Raw genomic sequence first — 19311 nt, forward strand, 5'->3', positions numbered from 1 at the left:
ATGTTGAATTCCACGATAATACAAAAAAGAGAACAAAAATGTATAAATCCACTGGAACTCATAAAGCTTGTATTAGGAGACAGAATGAATTTATGGGTGGGTTTTATTAGGCTTATGCTCTAATAAGTAGTACATTTCTGGGGCATGAATTAGCCTAAAGAATTTTTCAAGTCCTGGTAGTAAGGAGTGATATAATAATAGAGCTCAATCATTACTGGTTATGAAACTAACAAATTATTTTTATAGAATCATCATGCAAAATCTGAGCTGTATTTGGGTGTGTTTACTTTATGGAAACTCATCAGGTAGTACACTTGTAATTACTGCAATTTTTTAGTATGAAATCATACTGCAGGAGAAAGTTACAAAAAAAAAAAATCTTAGCTCAATCAGTATACACCAGCCTGACTTCCAACCATGGCTGTGCATGAGGCACAGGGCAAGAGAAGGCTCTGTAGTAGGTCAGACTGCATGACCATGGGATTTACTGATCCTACCATATATGTTTCAAAGAGATGCTGTCAAAGCAGAAAATCACTCAAATGGACGCTAAAATGCACAGCTTGGGGATAATACCCAACAGTATTTGGGAATTATTCTTCAGGATTTGATATTTACCTTGAGCCAATAGCAGTTATATGGTACTATGTCCCTAACAGATAAGCTACATGAGTCTGGGTGTCAATAGTAAAAGTACCAGGGACCCCTCTCACTGGTGCTCCTGATGATCCCCTTGGGGAATCTGTGTTTTCTATTCCCATAACTCCCCATAGGCCATGTAGGAGTGGAGGTCCTGGTTTCCATGGTGGGGTGAGTTGGCGTATGCACACCTCTACAGGAGCACCATCCAGAATTCCACGAAACTTAATATTATACCTGCTACAGTCATTTGTGGCTTCCAATGCCAGCAGCCTACACAGGCAAAGAAAGGAGTTATTATACTGGGAAGAGTAATGAAGCCTAATTACTATTGAGGAGTTGGAGTTGCTACTGCATAAGGGGAGGAGGGAAGAGTATGTCTGTGGCTCAAGGGATTCACCAGGGTATCTCTTGATGCCCGCATGCATGTTAATAACCATAAACAGGGGGCAGCCTGGGGTTGGGGGGTGCTCAGTGGTTTAGCGCCGCCTTCAGCCCAGGGCATGATCCTGGAGACCTGGGATCAAATACCACATCAGGCTCCCTGCATGGAGCCTGCTTCTCCCTCTGCCTGTGTCTCTGCCTCTCTCTCTCTCCTCTCTGTGTATTCTCATGAATAATAAATAAAATCTTAAAAAAAAAAACCATAAAGAGGTTATAGAAGTAACAACATTCTGATAAGGGAATGGTAGCCAAGGGTTCAACTCCTCAAGGACTCCACCGGGCAAGCAACATATATCAGTCGGGTGAGTTGAGGGTGAGGGAAAGTTGGAATAAGTGGCAGAGGGAAGTAATGATGATTATCACTTGCAGACTCAGGAATAACTGCAGTAGGGGACACTCTAGCTTGTCCCGTGAACTCTACTACAATAACACATTTTTTATAAGATGTTTTGACCAGGCATCACCTTGAAGAATCAATGAAAAGACTCAGAGAACTTAATGTGGGTAATGAGTGGATTTCAGTAGTGTGAGGAGTACACCAAAGCAGATGTTGTCACTGTCCCCACATCTTCTTGCCCTTACCACTCAGTTGACATGGCCTGCATTTCTCTGCCTCTTGGCAAGACAAGCTGAAAGTGCTAGTGAATTCACAGCCCTGGGGAGCAGCCTTCAACCAGTGACTGATGAAAGTTGCCTTGTAAATACCTCAGCATCCTTGCTCCCTTGGTGGGATAACTCTCAGATATATGCCTTCCACATAGATCCCAAGAATTTCCCCAGAAGGTTTAAGGTCTGGTTATTTCTTCAGCAATTGGCTTGATTACATGAATTTTTATTTGCTGTTTTTCTTTCTTTGTCTGACTTGCTCCCATTCCACTATTCCCTCCACTTAGAAAATAACCTACTTTCACTTAAATCTTGGTCTCAGGGTCTGCTTCTTGGGGAAATCTAAAATAAGACATGCACAGAGATACTTTATATTCATCTCACTTAATTTTTGTTTCAGGAATACTGATAAACTAGTCAACGGTCATTTAGCTAATAAATATGGCTGCTGGACTTTGAATCCAGGTCTTCCTGACTTTAAAACCCATATTTATTCCTCTATTCCAGGCTGCTTTCCATTCAACCTGGTTGATAATAGGTAGGTAAGTTGTTTTTTCCAGTACTGAGTATGTTTGGCTCTATTCAACCTTCTGATTAAGGATACCATATTTTTGACCCAAAATCAAGTTTGTGGTCTCAAGGCTGATTCTCAAATTGGAGCCATGTTATTCAAGGGATCTAGGGACTGATTTCAACCAGATGGTTCCTGTCATGGATTACTGGGCCAAATTTATACCAGAGACCATAAGTTACATTATTCAGAGAACAAAGGCAAGGGCACAACTAAAGAGAAACTTAGAGTAAAAGCCTTAAAGTGAGAACACAAAAGCAGAGGAGAAGCCCCGCATTGCTGGACTATTCTGGGCTTTCCAAAACTGATCCTTCATGATCTTCCGAAGAAAATAAATAAATGCAAATATTTAAAGCAATTTTGCCACATTTCTCTGGGAAAAATAGCTTTAATAACTTTGAGGAGGAAAAACAACCCCAAATATTTTTTCTTCATCAGATTAACCAAGAATGTGCAAATGACACGTAGTTATAGCACTGAAAATGTCTGCATATAACTTACCTTGAATTTCTTTCTTTTTTTTTTATTTAATTTATTTACGATAGTCACAGAGAGAGAGAGAGAGAGAGAGAGAGAGAGAGAGAGAGGCAGAGACACAGGCAGAGGGAGAAGCAGGCTCCATGCACCGGGAGCCCGACGTGGGATTCGATCCCGGGTCTCCAGGATCGCGCCCTGAGCCAAAGGCAGGCGCGCCAAACCGCTGCGCCACCCAGGGATCCCTCAGACATCCTTTTTGAGGAGCAAAAGTTAGTTCTCTGGAGCCTTTAACTATTACCGACTGGTTCTTGCCTACCAGATAATAAAGGCCTGTTATACAGAGTTCAAGAAAAGTCTCCCCTGGCATCATGTTTCAGATAAGTGAGCTTCAGTGAGAAAGTGGTTCAATATTCTATCCACTTTATCACACTTATGAGGAGTCCTTTAAATATGTTTCGGTAACTGATAAATTCTGCAACTTTCTGAGACATATAGCTTTTTACTAATACAGCAGTACTGAATGACGGTTTAGTAAGTACTTATGTGTCGAGGCACTTTAGCTCATTTTACTAATCCTCATGACTCTGATAGGAGAGGATCTCAAAAGTTAAGGAAGGAAGATGCTTCAAGATAGAAGAAGACTGAATGGTATTGCAAGCTGTGTGCAAGTAGATTGGTAAGATTGTATTGTATATATGTTTTAACTTTTTCACCAAAATATAAACTATTTCATATACAGGGAGATTGAAGGTCCTGTAGGTTAACAAACTTTCCAAGATCACAAGACTAGTACACAAGCCTACAAATCATGTTTGTCTAATGTGGAAACCCATAGTATTCTATTATCTCTTTGCTGGCTCCAGTATGGTATTCTTTTTTATATAATACCTTTAAACTATAATAGAAAAGGGAAAATATGGGGATGCCTGGGTAGCTCAGCAGTTGAGCATCTGCCTTTGGCTCAGGGCATGATCCCAGTTTGGGGATCGAGTCCCATAGCAGGCTCCCTGTGAGGAACCTGCTTCTCCCTCTGGCTTTGTCTCTGCCTCTCTCTGTGTCTCTCATGAATAAATAAATAAAATCTTAAATATTTTTTTTAAAAAAGGGAAAATATGAATAGATATCTAGTTATATCAAGTACCTAGCTCATTTGCCATTTTAACTTCTTTTAATAACAGATTCACAGACATGTGACTTTCTAAATTTTTTTTAAAGATTTATTTATTTTAGAAAGAGACAGCAAGGGGAGGGTTGGAGAGGCTGGAAGAGGGAGAGAATCTTAAGCAGACTCCATGCTGAGTGTGGAGCCAGAATTTGGCATCAGTCTCACCACCCTGAGATCATAAACTAAACTGAAACCAAGAGTTGGACACTTAACCACCTGAGTCACCCAGGCGCCCCTCTAAAAATCTTTTCAGTGATTCAGCTGCTTGTACATCCACACTCTGAAACAACCACTTAAGAGCTTTGGTGTTAAAGGGCTATCATTTCTTCTCCCCTGGCTGTTGGCTCCATGTCAAAGCTGGGCACCTCATCAGAGCACAACGATCTCTAAGCTCTTTTCCTCAGTATTGTGTTAGCAGCAGCTGGTTTTGGTTTGAGAAACCAAAACTCTTTTTCATCCTTCCCCCAAGATGCTTTATCTGAAGGATACTAGAAGCCACCTCTTCAACAAGACCAGGCTTTCCATGCCTGAGCTTTACTATTCAGATCAAGTGTTCGAAAAAAGCTAAATGTATCATTTAATATGTCAATATCTGAAACAATACTACAGTAATTCATGTGTTCCTTCAACCAGTCATTTACTCAACTACTATTTTTGGCTGATTTCTATGTGCTAGGCCATGAACACACAACAGCAAGCAAAAACAGTCACTGTTGTTTTTGTTTTTGTTTTTTTGTGGGTAGCAAGGTTTATTGAGCAATAGTACAAAGCTCCCAAAGAGGGAGGGTACCCAAGAGGGTTGCCCAACAGTCACTGTTTTATAGAGTTTAGTGGAGAATACATATACAGTTTAAATGACCATACAAATAAAAATAAAATCACAACTATAAAAACTCACTGGAAGAAAAGCAAAAGATGCTATTAGAAGATGCAGTAAGAAGTGAATCAGTTTTTGTGGTTGATGAAAGACTTCTCTACAGAAGTCACATTGGAGCTGAGATATAGAGAAGTTAGCATTAAATAGGTGGAAGAGAATAAAAACATTTCAGGGAAAGGGAAAAGCAAATGCAAAAGTTCTGTGGCAGAAAGGAGCACGGCACAGCAAAGAAATATAAAAAGGCTAATGTGCATGCAGAGTGGAATCACAGGATAGTGTGGTATCACAAGAGGTTGCAGAGGTGGGTAAACCACATCTCTGGAGGTCTTATAGGATGCTGAACATTTTTGTTTATATTTAAGGACAAAGGAGAATTCATGGAGGGTTTTTAAGCCATAAATGTGAAATGATAACATATAGTTTGAAAATAGATTTGGGTTAGTTAAATCTCTGGCTGCAATTCAGAAAACACTGAAAATGGAAGTCAACATACACATGGGAAAGAAACCAAGAGGCCATTACAGCACTGAGGAGAAAGATGATTATTTGGACTAAAGCAAAGGTGGTGTAATGGATAGCAAACTGTAGGAGTTAAAAATTAATGAAACTTAGCAATGGATTGGGTGTGGTAGGAGAGGAAGGAAGAGGGAGGTGCTCAGGTTCAGGCTGCCTCCTATATCTCTGGCTCCTACAATTCATGGAGGTCCCATCAGCCAAAAAAGGGAATAACAGAAGGGGATCAATTTGGAAGGGAATATACTAAGTCCACTTCTGGTCATGTTGAGTTTGAGGTGTCTTGATGATCTCCAGGTGTAAACCTCAGGAAAGCATTCATATATGGTTGGCACTCGAGGTATATGGGTCTGTAGTCCCAGGAGAGGTAAAAATCAGAGATTCTAATTTGGGAACACATAGGGAGTACATGAAGCCATAGGCATATTTCACTTCACCTGTTAAGAGTTCTGTGATAGAACACCAAAGATGTTCAGTATTTAATGGCCAGATCTAAGGAGGTGAACTGGCAAAGGAGACAGAGAAACAGCAACAGAAACAAAAGAAGAAGTCTGGGGGAATACGGGGAGTAAATCGGGGGTGTGGCTCAAGTTGGACGAAGTGGGGCAGTGGTATTTTATGTGTTGTCAAGTAGGTCACTGAGGTTGTATTGTCGACATATAAATATTAAGGAAAGGTGCTTTCTCTCCAACTTCATTGCCTATCTCTTTCTCTGCCATTAACACCTAGCACAGTGCCTTACCTGGAGAAAAAAATTTTAAATGCATTTATAGAGAAAATGAATGAATACCTCTTGGTGAACTGGATAAAAGGAAAGACCCACAGAAAAATGTAGCCAAAGGTAGCTTAATATATTTAGGGAGAGAAAAATGTATATAAATCTAAAACAGGATTACACTGAGTAAAAGTAAATAGAAACAAAAGCAGAGTAGAAAGAAATAACCTACAGCTCAGAATGAACTGGCCACGAATCAAAACATCATGTTGTCATCATAAAAGAAAATGAGCAGTGTAAAATGAATGGGCTGTTTACTCACACTGATTATGCTACTTGGTTTCAGTGTGCAGTTATGACCTACTTAGCTAAGGAAGACCGGAAAAATATTAGGAAATATTAAAAGAACCACAAGAAGATGAAAGTTTGGAAAATAATAAAAAAACATTATAATGCCATGGTATAATTGACTAAGATAGTGTTCTTCCTTGAACATTTATATGAAAGCACAGTATGGTGTCATAGTATTAACCTTGAGATTAATATATTCTCCACATGCCTTAGTTTAATCTAGTATGAAACTGATTACCCCTTCTAAATCAACACACATTGTTAGCCTATACCAGTGCTAGGGATAATGAATACAGTACATTTTACTTACTGCTTTGAAAATACATTTTTTTCCCCTAAAGCAAACTCTTCTAAATTCTGTTCCAGGGGTTCTAGGAGAACATGAAGAATTCTATTTTTACCAATTTGTATCCTTCATAGGCTTTTGTTAGTAATCCTCAGACAAATTTATGGGTCATACAACTGTGTATACATTTGTAACTCTTAATTTAAGTCTTAATTTCATGCCCTCTTCCTAGCTCTGTTCCTTCCTTCTCACTTACTTTTAATTCGTTATCTTAATATACATAGTACTTGTTAAAGGCCAAATTAAATCATTTCTAAATCAATGCATAGGTGCAAATAAGTAAGCAAGTAGGTGAATAAATTACTAAGATCCTTCATAATATTAATATTTCAGCCACGTCTCCTCTCAGCCTCACCTTTTCCCAAAAAGAAAAGCTTTCTATATTTTTAGTTTGTCGTTATCCAACTCATGTATTTCTATGAGCAGTTCATTAGGTGCTAAAGTGAGGAATGGAGTTTTGAAGGATAATTTGAGGGGTGATAAACACACAGAAACAGCAGAGGTATGTGAGGGGAATGGATGAAAAGGTGGAGATTTTTTAAGTCACATGATGATGGTCCAGGTATTCACAATGCAATGTTTCACAAACGCAAATCAATACCTTGAGTTATTTTGAAATTACTTTTATTGCTATCCTGGGTTCCTTTGACTATACCACTGTTCTGAAAGTGTTAGGTCTTAAGTCAGATGGATCATGTCTTTCTAATCATATTCTAGGATCTGTTAGAGAGGAATTATCAGAAAGTATTGCCCTCAGTATAGGGGAGCTCATCCTGTGCCTTCCATGGAGAATTCAGAAAAGCAAAGAAGAGAACTAAAGGTCTTCTAGAAGAGAAAACTACATAAATAAAGGTCTGAAGCTGAGAATAAACAATAATACAAGTGAAAGGTATGGAGTAAATGTGTCTTAAGAGATGAGAAGGGAGACTAACAACAGAGAAAGCTATTGGGTACTCCAGGCAATAAGCCAGCCAGTGTGGGCCAAAAAGAAGCTACAACAGATTCTTGAGCAGAAGAGCAATATAATGAAAACAGTATTTGAAACATGTTAAATGATAGCTAAATGGACTAAGGCTATCGTAATGGATTGGATAGAAAGGATAGTTCTTTTTTTTTTAAGATTTTATTTATTTATTCGAGAAACAGATAGAGAGGCAGAGACACGGGGAGAGGGAGAAGCAGGCTCCATGCAGGAAGCCTGACGTGGGACTCGATCCTGGGTCTCCAGGATCACGCCCTGGGCTGAAGGCAGCACTAAACCACTGAGCCACTGGGGCTGCCCAGAAAGGATAGTTCTAAGAGAACTGTTGAGTAAGAATCAACTGAACACGATAATACACTAGAAATAGGCAAAGCAGAGCACAATATGAAAACTATAATCAAGATTCTACCCTGGAACTGTTTAAGAATGATGACATTCTTGATGTATTAGGAATACAAAAGACACTATGCATGGAGACAAGGGCAGAGTGGAAGGAAAGGTCAGTTGAGGACATCATAGTGGATTTCCAGTAATGACAGTGAGTCATTTGAAAATATGGGCAGCTGGACATACAATGTTGTGGTAAAGGTAAGCGCTCAGAGTTGGAGATGCAAAGCTAGAAACCATCTGTCTAGAGGTTATAGGGTAAGTCATGTGGACAAAAGAGCAATAAAAAATGGGGTATCTTTTTGTTTTTGAAAAACTTTTATCTTAATACAGATGGTCCTGACTTACGATGGTTCTACTGAGATTTTTCAGTTTTATGATGCTGTGAAAGTGATATGCAGGGACGCCTGGGTGGCTCAGCTGTTAAGCACCTGTCTTCAGCCCAGGGCGTGATCCTGGAGTCCCGGGATCGAGTCCCACATCAGGCTCCCTGCCTCTCTATGAAGTCTGCCTCTCTCTCTTTGCCTATGTCTCTACCTCTCTCTTTGTCTCTCATGAATAATTTAAAATCTTAGAGAGAGAGAGAGAGAGAGAGAGAGAGATGCATTCAGTAGAAACCGCACCTCAAATTTTGAGATTTTTTTACCTTTTTCCAGGCTAGTGATATACTGCATGATACTCTCATGATGCTGGGTGGTGGCAGCAAGGCGCAGCTCCAGGAGCCATGTGAGGGTAAACACTCATACTATTACAACTACTCTGTACCCATACAGCCATTCTGTTACTCACTTTCAGTACAGGAGTCAAGATATTACATGATATATGCAGCACTTTATTATAAAATAGGTTTTGTATTAGATGATTTTGTCCAATTAAAGGCTAATGCGAGTAGCTGGGGTACATTTAAGGTAGGTGAGGCTAAGCTGTTTTGGTAGGGTAGGTACATTAAATGCATTTTTGACTGAAAAATATTTTCAACTTGTGATGAGTTTATCAGGCTATAATCCCATCTCAAGTCAAAATGATCTGTAAAATTACATAGTTTTCATTATATGAAATTCAGAAAACATAGCAAATGATACATGAAAAATATTAAAGTTGTTTGTAATCCTACCATACAAAGATAAAAACAATAAGCTCCCCAGCATATATCCTTTCAATTTTGTTTTTCTATACATATTTTTAAATGCTATATGTAAACTAGTATGGCATAGTTCAACACTTTCATTTGTGTTCCACTTTCCAATAACTGTTCCTCCCCTAAGAAACATGGATCTCATATCCAGCAAGCTTGAGGAATCCACATACTAAATCCCTCTGTTGGAGATAAACACCAGAGATTAGTCCATATGTACCAATACATTAGTACATAAGAAGAGACTTTACATAACAAATAACTGATAATTCTAGATTTTTTATGCACATCTATTAATATCATTCTGAACATCTGTTCTCCCACTGACAGGTGAAGTTGTAGTTGTCAGGGGCTAGAGCTTTGGAAGCAGACAAGCCTAGGTTCTGAGTCTGCCTCCCAGCATGGTTCTCTTCAGAAACTTGCCACCTACACGTCACTTTACTCTCCATGAAAGAAGCCCAGAAATAGGTGGCCTACAGATTGGTGTGATATTTAAAAGAGATAATATACATGAAGCATCTAGAATGTCTGGTACACAGTTGTTTTTTTTTTTTTTTAATTTTATGATAGTCACAGAGAGAGAGAGGCAGAGACATAGGCAGAGGGAGAAGTAGGCTCCATGCACCGGGAGCCCAATGTGGGATTTGATCCCGGGTCTCCAGGATCGCGCCCTGGGCCAAAGGCAGGCGCCAAACCGCTGTGCCACCCAGGGATCCCTGGTACACAGTTTTTGTGAGAAAAACTGGGCTGGTTTTGAGGATGTGATAATGACTAACTGTAGCTTCCCTTTAACTATAAATCATTAATTATTTGTCATTTAATATTTTTCAAAATCAACCCTTTTAATGACTCCACAATAATGTGTCATATGACCATCCCATATTTGACTTGCCTAATTCTATACTGTGAGACATTTATTTCCATTTTTTTCTTTCACAAATAATGTTTCAATGGATAGCCTCACATATAAAGTTTCACCAGCTGCTCTGATAAATTCCTTTATGATTGATTCCTAGAAATGAAGTTTCTGGATAAAGAGGAATAATATCTGCAAGGTTTTTGACACAGGTTCCTAAACTGTCCTCCAGAAAGCTTGTACCAAACTTCATTTCTATTAAAGTTGAGTAGTGACTGCCATGTTCTAATATTTGTGTTAGGATAATAGTGGAGATTGATTACTACACAGAAGCAGAAAGAAAGAAAAGTCTTATTACATTTAGGCTTGCTATAGGCATGGAAGAGAGAAAGGAGTTAAACACAAGAAGCAGCTATGTGAAAGATAAACCCATTCCCATGCTGACTTTCCAAGCTTCTAGGTAAGGCTGAACAAACCTGAAGGTGGAAGTCTTACAAAAGCAATGCCTAAGTGGGGATAATCTCAATGGTTTTAGATTAAGATGAAAGTACTAATACTAATAGATTAAAACCACTCTGATAACATGGAGAAAAAATAGGTTGAGAAGCTTGGGAACTCATAAAAATGACACAGATTTTTTGTTTGTTTAATTCACACTATAAAAGATTCAATTGTTTAATTTATTTTTTCAATAATGAGTATTAGAAAGTCAGCTATTTAATTCTCGATGACATGAGTCTATTGACATGCAAGCTGCTGGGTACTGAGATGACAGGGTACTGAAGGTATTCCGTTTCTAGAAATCAATCATAAGGAATTCATCAGAGATGGTGAAGATGTGTTATTTGTAGATAAAGTAACAACAATATACTAAGGTTCTCAAAGGTAGGGTCTATGTGTCACTGATCTCAGATTCCCCATTTCCTATATAGAGACAGCGACTTAATAGGTAAACAGGATTTATTTGCTGTGTTTATGGAGATTTTGTAGATGAGGTTTACACACTCTGTATTTATGGGTAGGACTCATTCCTCAAGAGTGAGAGACAGTCAATTTAGAGAGGGAAATCACTGCTAGTGTATTTCCAAGATGAATCAAGAATATATGGAGATTAACAGTATCTCCTTCAGCTATACATGATATATTTATTCACAGATACCAAGGAAAGGTACTTTCCAATGATATATTCAGCAAAGAATCAAACTGACATTCTATATAATGCCACAAAATGTCATCAGATTATTCTGCAAGTATATTTCATGCTTTAAATGATTTTTCTTATGTTTAAATGCTGTTAATTAAATAATAAAAGTGAAAGACACTATTCATAATTTTTAAAGTTTCTTCTCTCTCAACTTTTACCTAAGGCCCTAGTTAGTTACATGAATTATCCAGTTTTGCTGTCGTTTTTTGATAATTAGTTGGAGGACTGTCAAATCCCTAGTCATAGATCAAGAAAGATGAATTTTAAAATGGCTATGCAATTAGCTAAAATAGAACTAAATTCCAAAAATTCACATTTTTCCATTACATCAGGAAAGATATAAGTTAGCAGAATGATTATAAAGCTTGTATATTGGATTCTTGTGCTAATAAAAAGAGAAGTAATACTTTTGACTTACCTGTGTATTATAAAAATTTGTAAGTTCTTTTTGTGAGATACATTTATCTCCATGGATAAAAGTTTCTAGTAAACTTTAGAGGGATCATAGAATTATACATAGTGTAGTGTTTAGAGGTTCTCACCTGAGTAAAGAAGGATAGAAATGTGATATGCAAGAAAACCAATGTAATGGTTGCTTGAAAAACGGTTTTATGGAATCCGAAGCAGTATCATCCAACCCATGCTGGAAAGTCCTGGGGGAAATAAAATAACTATTTCAGAATACACAGGAAACATTAACCATGAAAACCATCAAAACTTTTTATTTTCACTGAGTATTCCAAGTTAATGGCTTTTTGTTGTTGTTTGTTTGTTTTAAACAGAGAGAGCATGTGTGATTGGGGAGGAGCAGAGAGAGAATCTTAAGTAGACTCCATGTTCAGCAGGGAGCCCCAGGCTTAATCTCATGACTCTAAGATTATGACTTGACTTGAAATCAAGAGTCGATTGCTTAATTGACTTACCTACCCAGGCACTCCTTGAAGTTAACGATTTTACACAAAATGGTATTGTGCTAGAATGGATAACACAACCATCCACTTGGGATCTATGTTAATAGGTAATTCAGGGCCCCTATACAGCAATCCTTACACTCGGAAAAGTAAGACAATATCACTATTATGCAAAATCTCCTGTTATAAAATATGTAAAAAATAAATGAATAAAGAATAGGACAGTGAATATCATTTATATTACCCTCTTCAACCTGGATCCAATAAATATCAATATTTTGTCACATTTGCTTCATTAATGTAAAAATGTTTAGCATAAAGTTACCTCTCTTTATTCTTTAAAGTGACTTGTAAATACTAAACAATTAATGAGAATTTATAATTAATTTTGTACGCTCCTAGGAGCCTACAGAGGGCTTATAAAGAAGAATTTAATTATAAAATATATGACTATGATTTCAAAATTTAAACAATTTGGCCAGAATATCTGGTCTACAATTATCTTTGGAGAAGTGACTATAACATTTTTCTAGGTTGGCCCAAATTCAACAATAAATCTTGAGGTAATAAGAAAGAATTTGCTACATAAAATCTTTAGTAGGTAGCTTGGCTAATAAAATTTTTATCACAACAGGAGACTATATTTGCCTACATGGAGTTAAGAGTAACAACTGGGAACATTTTAGAAATGGAATTGTTTGTGGCACTATCTCTCTTTATATATAATACAGGAGCAACAGCATATTTTAAATAATATGAAGAACAGAATTCCACTTTGAAAACACATTCTGACCCTTTCATTCCATATCTTGCTTCTTGTATTCTCACATTTCCCAAATATGACCTGTCTCTCCCCAGTTTGTCTTGCCACATAGAACACCTACTAATTAAATACACTGATATTTTTTAGACTTTTAATGTATCTCTTCCTTCAAAGTCATTTTTTTCTTCCTGAATTTCAGAAAGAACAAAATTTCCTAAATAGACTTCAAAATGAGGCTGTCATGTTTCCAATCCCTACATTACACTGTGTGAACTAAGCAGAAGCTTAGGTCAGGATACCACAATATGCTTTTATAAGGAATCTGAACTTTGTGTCAGCAATGAGGAATCACTGGAGAGTTTATAGCATGGGAGTTTTATCAGCTATTTTATATTTTAGAAAAATCACTTGTGTAATAGTGTGGAGGAATTTGGAGGGATCAAGGTTGGAGGAAGGGGGATAATAAGATGATACTTCAGTAGAACAAACAGAGGAAGACAACATCCTAAACCAAAGTAAAAAGCAGAGGAGAGAGTAAGTATGAGGCAAGTATAAAGAACATAAACATAAAATTAACAGAATTAACAATATTCATTCTCTAAAACATGGGGTTGGAGATGGCTAAAAGGAGAAGGTAGAAAGGAGAAGAGTTATGGGTTAACAGAAACCTGGGAGGACTTGCAGCATAGTTTCAGATATGTTGAGGGAGCTGCAGGCATTGAAGTACATCCAAAGAGAGACATCCAGAAGAAATTTGGATTTGCCAATGTAGCATATACAGGAGATATGTGAGTGGAAGATATTGCTGTGGAAGTCATTACCATATTGGCAAACCTATGGGAATGGATGAATTCACCCAAAGAAAGGGTGTAAGAGGAAAAGATGGTTAAGAACAGAGCTGTGGAACACACCAACATTTAAAGGGTGAGGTGAGAAAGTGAAGCACTCAAATGAAACCAAGAAGTAATAATCCAAGATGTAGGCAAAGATCCAGGACAAGGTGATGTTAGGGAAACCAAGGGAAGAGAAATGGGACCAATAGTGATAAAAGTTGTAGAGAAGGTAATTGAATGGAGGGACAAAAATTGGAGTTAGTGACTGGATAGGCATGGATGACCTGGCCCGTGTTGGTTTGGCATGATGAGGGCAGTTGTAATGCATTGAAGGACGGGTGTCAAAGTGGAGACAATGAGTGCAAACTATGTTTTAGAAGGGACATACAATAATAGAGAAAGAATATCCTTTTAATATAAAGGAGACTTTGGGGGAAAGAACCAGAAGACAGAAAGAATATTTAGAAGAGTATGGCCAGTTGAGTAGGAGGTGGATGTGATCAAGAGCTCAGGTGAAAAAATCTGCTTTGGCTGGAAAGAGAGACACATTGACTGTCAAAGAATTACAGGTGAGTAAGGATTGAGATAATTATTAAAAATGGAAATGAGAAGTTAACATTCATGGTGGTCTAAGTACAGGGCAACCAACAGTGGAATGGGGCAAAGTGGAAATTTTGGCTAAAGTGGAGGAGGATGGAAGAGAAAGCCACCCAGAGGCAGGACAAAGAACAGAGTTGTCACATTGTACAAAAGGCCAACTAAGTGACTTTGCCAGCAGTGTTCCAAATTCCAGACAGACAGGCCAAGTGAGTGAGGGTAGAGACAAGGGACATGCACTAGCTAGAGAGGTAGGAAGAGAGATCTCAAAGGAAATCAGGCTGCAGGAACAGAATGAGATAAGAGATGAAGGGCTTGATGGGAGGCCATAGGGAGGGAACAATTTGGAGGATACCACTGGAGGCTGTGGTATCCTAGCCTCTGCCTAATTTGCCACATACTTTGTTGAGCCCTTTGCATGAAGCACGATTTCTCTAGTTAACTGAGGGGCAGGGGCAGTTCATTTCTCCAAGAATGAATACCTTAGCTAGGATGTACCCTCTGTCATGTTCACCTGGTTCTCTAGACTGCTCTACCTCAAAACGTCGTAATAAGTCTTTCCTGACCAACCTGTCTAAGATATTTCTCGTCTTACCACCTCATCCATCTCTGTGTCCTTATTTTGCTTTGTTTCTTCTTAGGACTTAACTCTGCCTCTGATCCTTTTACATTTACTTTTTGCTGCCTGCTTCATACACAAGGGTAAGGTCCCTGAAGATTCTTCAGAGGCAGTGCATAGGCACATGCAAGAGCTCTGGAGCCAGACAGAATGAGTTTGTATCTTGGGTGGCCTCTTTATGGGATGTGTAATGTTACTTGACAATTTATTCAGCTTCAGTTTTCTCCTTTGTAAAATGGGAATAATAATAATAATCAACCTCACATGGTCAGTGTGATGCTGACTGAGATAATACACATAAAGGACCAGCAAAGTGCATGTACATAATAAGGGGCCAACATATGTGAGATATTATCAGTATGATAACAACAGTTGGCAAATATTTCTTAAGTCTACAACTATCTCACAGTCTAAATGGTCACCTAGTCACAGTTTCATCCTTGAGATTAGAAAAAATAATGGAGAACCTAATAATAATGGAATGGCTATTTGGAACGGTGCCAAAATTTCTTAGACTACAGACTACTGGCGATACAGTATTTCCCAGAACCTTTCTGCCAGTACCTAAACTCTTTTATTCCACTCATTGTTTCTCAATCATCCCGGTAATAGTGGGGTTATTTGGCTATAAGAAATGTTATGGCAGATGTTTATGGTCTCAGAGGGGGTGGGATCTGTATAAGCATTTAATTCCACAGCAAGATCCCAAATTAGTGTCATTATTCTGGAGAGTATAACAGGGTGAAAATTGGCCCACAAGCCTCATTGGGGGAATGAAATGATGAGCTGGCTATTAGATAACCTCTAATGATGTTTTGGTATACACTTAAAAGAGAGGATGCTCTAAATAATTCATAGTGGAGAATAAAATACAATTGGAAGAGCCACAGAATTATATTTTCCACAAGACATAAAAGAATTTTGATGTAGCAAATTTAAATACTCTTTTAAAAATAAGTAATTGTCCACAGGTTGAAGCAGAACACATTTCTTCACATTTCCAAATTAGCAAACTGTAAAGATGGTTTCGCTTAAGGGAAAAAAAAATGAATTTGGGGGAATTCCTTGCCTTTGCCCTTCCTCCAACATCGGCTGACCCTTGCCCCTTCCCGTTCACTAACATCCTACAGCCTCTGCGCTCATCACAGCATGCCACTTGGGCCCTCTGCCCCAGATTCAGTCTCTTGTGGTTCTCTGATGTACAAGTATGCTGCCTGCCTTCCTTTCTTCATTAACAAAACTGATTGACTTTTTGGGCTTATGTAGCCAGCTGCTGCTAGAAAGAAATCCAACGCACGTCACAAGTGAGAATAACTGATAAGCTAAAAAGAGTTAGCTGGGTTTTATGCTTCTCTTGTGTCTCACCCTGCTGTTGGCTGCCCTCCCAGGAGAACTGTGTCTCATAATATGATGCTAATGGAACAAACCTTCAGGATGGAATTGAGACAGCTGAAGGTTGTGAGTTCCAAGGGACAGAGGGGCCAGGCCAGACGCCTCACTTCTGTGTCTACAAGAAGCCTAAGTCACAGAGGGTGCTCAAGAAATTAAAATACCAAGAGAAGACCCCAACTTGAGAAAAAGTAGAAGTGGTTTGGAATTGAACTCCTGAGACAGTGCTGGAATACCTGAGACCATGGGGACATGCCAGTCTTTCTGATATCCCTAAAATTGCAACCACCAATAAGAATAACCAAACTCAATCTACTTCACTATTTTAAACACAATTCTAAGTCATTGTTTTGCTTCCATAAACTGGCATTACCCCTGGGACTATAAACAGTTGCCCGAATGTCATTAAATGAGAGAAATTAAAGTAAGACACTCAGAAGAAAATATGGCTTTCCACATTTCTCCTGCCCCCCTGGCTTGAGAGCATGATGAAAATAACTCTGAGGTCAGAAAATGATGGCCACAATGCTTGGACTAACTGTAGGTACATAGCAGACACTGGTTTAAAAAAAAGAATGAATAGATGGTATTGTCAGACCTTGCTTAGTGGAAAAGAGGTTGAATTTCAGGGACCATCTGTGAAAAGCAGTCATGGGTGGGATACAGCCAAAGGGCAGACAGAGAGCAGGACATACGGTGGTGAGGTGGAACAAGACTTGATCACAGAGGATAGAGTGGGAAGCAGCGAGTCAAAGATTCAGGGGACGGGCCTTCTCCAAAGGTACCGACTAGCCTTTCGCCTGTGCTTTAGGTTATTAGAATCATACATAAGGTTGTTTGATTTTAGGTTTAAAAACAAATACATATTTTCCTCAAAAGCAACGTGTAGAGGAAGTGGACAAAGGGAGGTCATTTACTCTAAACGAGATGGTTAAAACAACCAACTTCACTTTCTGAATTATTTTGCATTTGACCACTTATTTCTACATGTTAATTATTTAAATTTGTATTTTTAGTCAGTATGTTCATTCTTAACAGCTTTATTAAGATACCTAATTCATATGCCACAAAATTTACTCATTTTAAGTTTACAACTAAGTGGTTTCTACTATATTCAGAATTGCGTAACCTTCACCACTATCTCATTTTATAACATTTTCACTACTCTCAAAAGAAATCTTGTACTCATTAGCAAGTACTAGCCATTCTCCCCTCCTCTCGGCCTCTGGCCACCACTTATCTACTTTCTATCTCTTATTGCTTATTTTGGAAATTTCTAGTAAAGTGAACCGTACAATATATATTCTCTTTTGTCTAGCATTTTTTTTTTTTTTTTTACTTCACATAATGCTTTTGAGGTTCAGTCCTGAGGTAGGGGCATCTGTCAGCACGCCATAGTTTTTTATGGCTAAATAATATTCCACTCTATGGATATGTTACATTTTGTTTATCCACTCACCAGTTGATGAGCATTTGGGTTCTTTTCACTCTGTGCTATTATTAAACATGCTGTTTGTATATAAATCTTTGTACTGACATACATTTTTACTTCCTTTAGGTACATACCTAAGAGTGAAACCACTGGGTCATATGACCATATGATCAATATTTTACAGAAGCATACTCTGTGCTCAAGGTTTTGAGGAACTGCCTATTTTCAAAGAATGCCAGACATTCTTGAGGTATGAAAAATAAAATTTTAGTCCATACTCTGCTTTGTGAGGGACAGAAATAGTATAAAATAAATAAGTAAATAAATAGGCTAAGACCATAACCTCAAAATACTCAGTGTTGGTTTGAAACCAAACTATAGACCCAGCATATTTTGAAACACTTTGGAATTTAGTTATTTGAAGCCATGTTAGTGATACCAAGTGGATCCCAAGATAGATCTGCTGTTCCCTGGCCTAATGGTCAATATTCTGGCCCATATCTGATGACTTTAGCCTTTGCCTGGTGTGTGGACACTTGTACTGAAATTCATTCTTCTATGTTATTAAATGCTGTGACACTGAGGATAGTGGCTATGTGTATGTAAATAAATTTAAGCTTCACATTAGAAATTGTGCTAGACTTTACTCAACGGCAGATATTTATCTTGCTTGCTGCTGTAACCCTTGTGCTTAATCCTTACGATCAATCACAGGGGCTGGAGACACAACGACATAGGTTAAATTGAAACTAAATTGCATTTACCTAAAAATCTAAGAATTATATTTTAATTTGCTCTATAGAAACTAAAATTAACATTCTACACAAGCAAAATGCACCATATGAAACCATGTTTGGGTATGTATATGAACGTGGACCGAGCACACTTCTCAATATGCAGTTTAACTGCCTTTATGGAAGATCTACAAGCAATAGGCATTTTGGAAAATACATGGTGAATATTTCATGTTTCAGCAGGTCTCTTTCCCTGGAGGACAAACTTAAAGTACTCCTTTTATAACATTCTAACAGAAATCTACAAAGGAGAGTTGAAAGAGAACACACATTTTTGCAAACAGGTTTTATTCTTCCTGAAAAGATTTTAAAATCAGGTATTCCTGCCCTGGGATTTAGTGGTCCTACGCTAAACTCAGAAAGGAAAATACATTCAGTTTATCTGTCAGAACTACTTGGAAGAAAGGCAGTCTACCTTCTAAAAAGGCATATCTCATGTAGTGACAAATGTCAGGTACAGTTTATAAAAAATTCAATACTAGCAACATCTGATTGCTACTTTTTCATCAATTCCTCAAAGCATACAGTTTAATTTTTTAAATGTGAAATATAGATACATTTTTCCCCCTAAATACTAATAATGTGACAATTTCATACCCTGGCTGTGAAAAGAAGCTAAATAAGTTAACAAGTTCCTTGAAACACATATACAGTTTTTTCCTACTTGGTGAAGAACATGCTGCCCTGTAGATTTCCTTTGTCAAT

The 19311-nt window shown here is 38.0% G+C and overlaps 1 protein-coding gene across 1 annotated transcript in view; it reads right to left on the reverse strand.

Moving 5' to 3' along the window:
* Positions 1 to 19311, reverse strand: part of KIAA0825 (KIAA0825 ortholog) — a 391927-nt gene that overhangs the window by 239667 nt on the left and 132949 nt on the right. Inside the window, exon 13 of the mRNA XM_055312867.1 lies at positions 11811 to 11921. Within this exon, the coding sequence (XP_055168842.1) occupies positions 11811 to 11921 (111 nt within the window). The remainder of the gene's footprint in view (positions 1 to 11810; positions 11922 to 19311) is intronic.

The sequence above is a fragment of the Nyctereutes procyonoides genome, unplaced genomic scaffold (assembly GCF_905146905.1).
Source record: "Nyctereutes procyonoides isolate TBG_1078 unplaced genomic scaffold, NYPRO_anot_genome, whole genome shotgun sequence".
Lineage (NCBI taxonomy): Eukaryota > Metazoa > Chordata > Mammalia > Carnivora > Canidae > Nyctereutes > Nyctereutes procyonoides.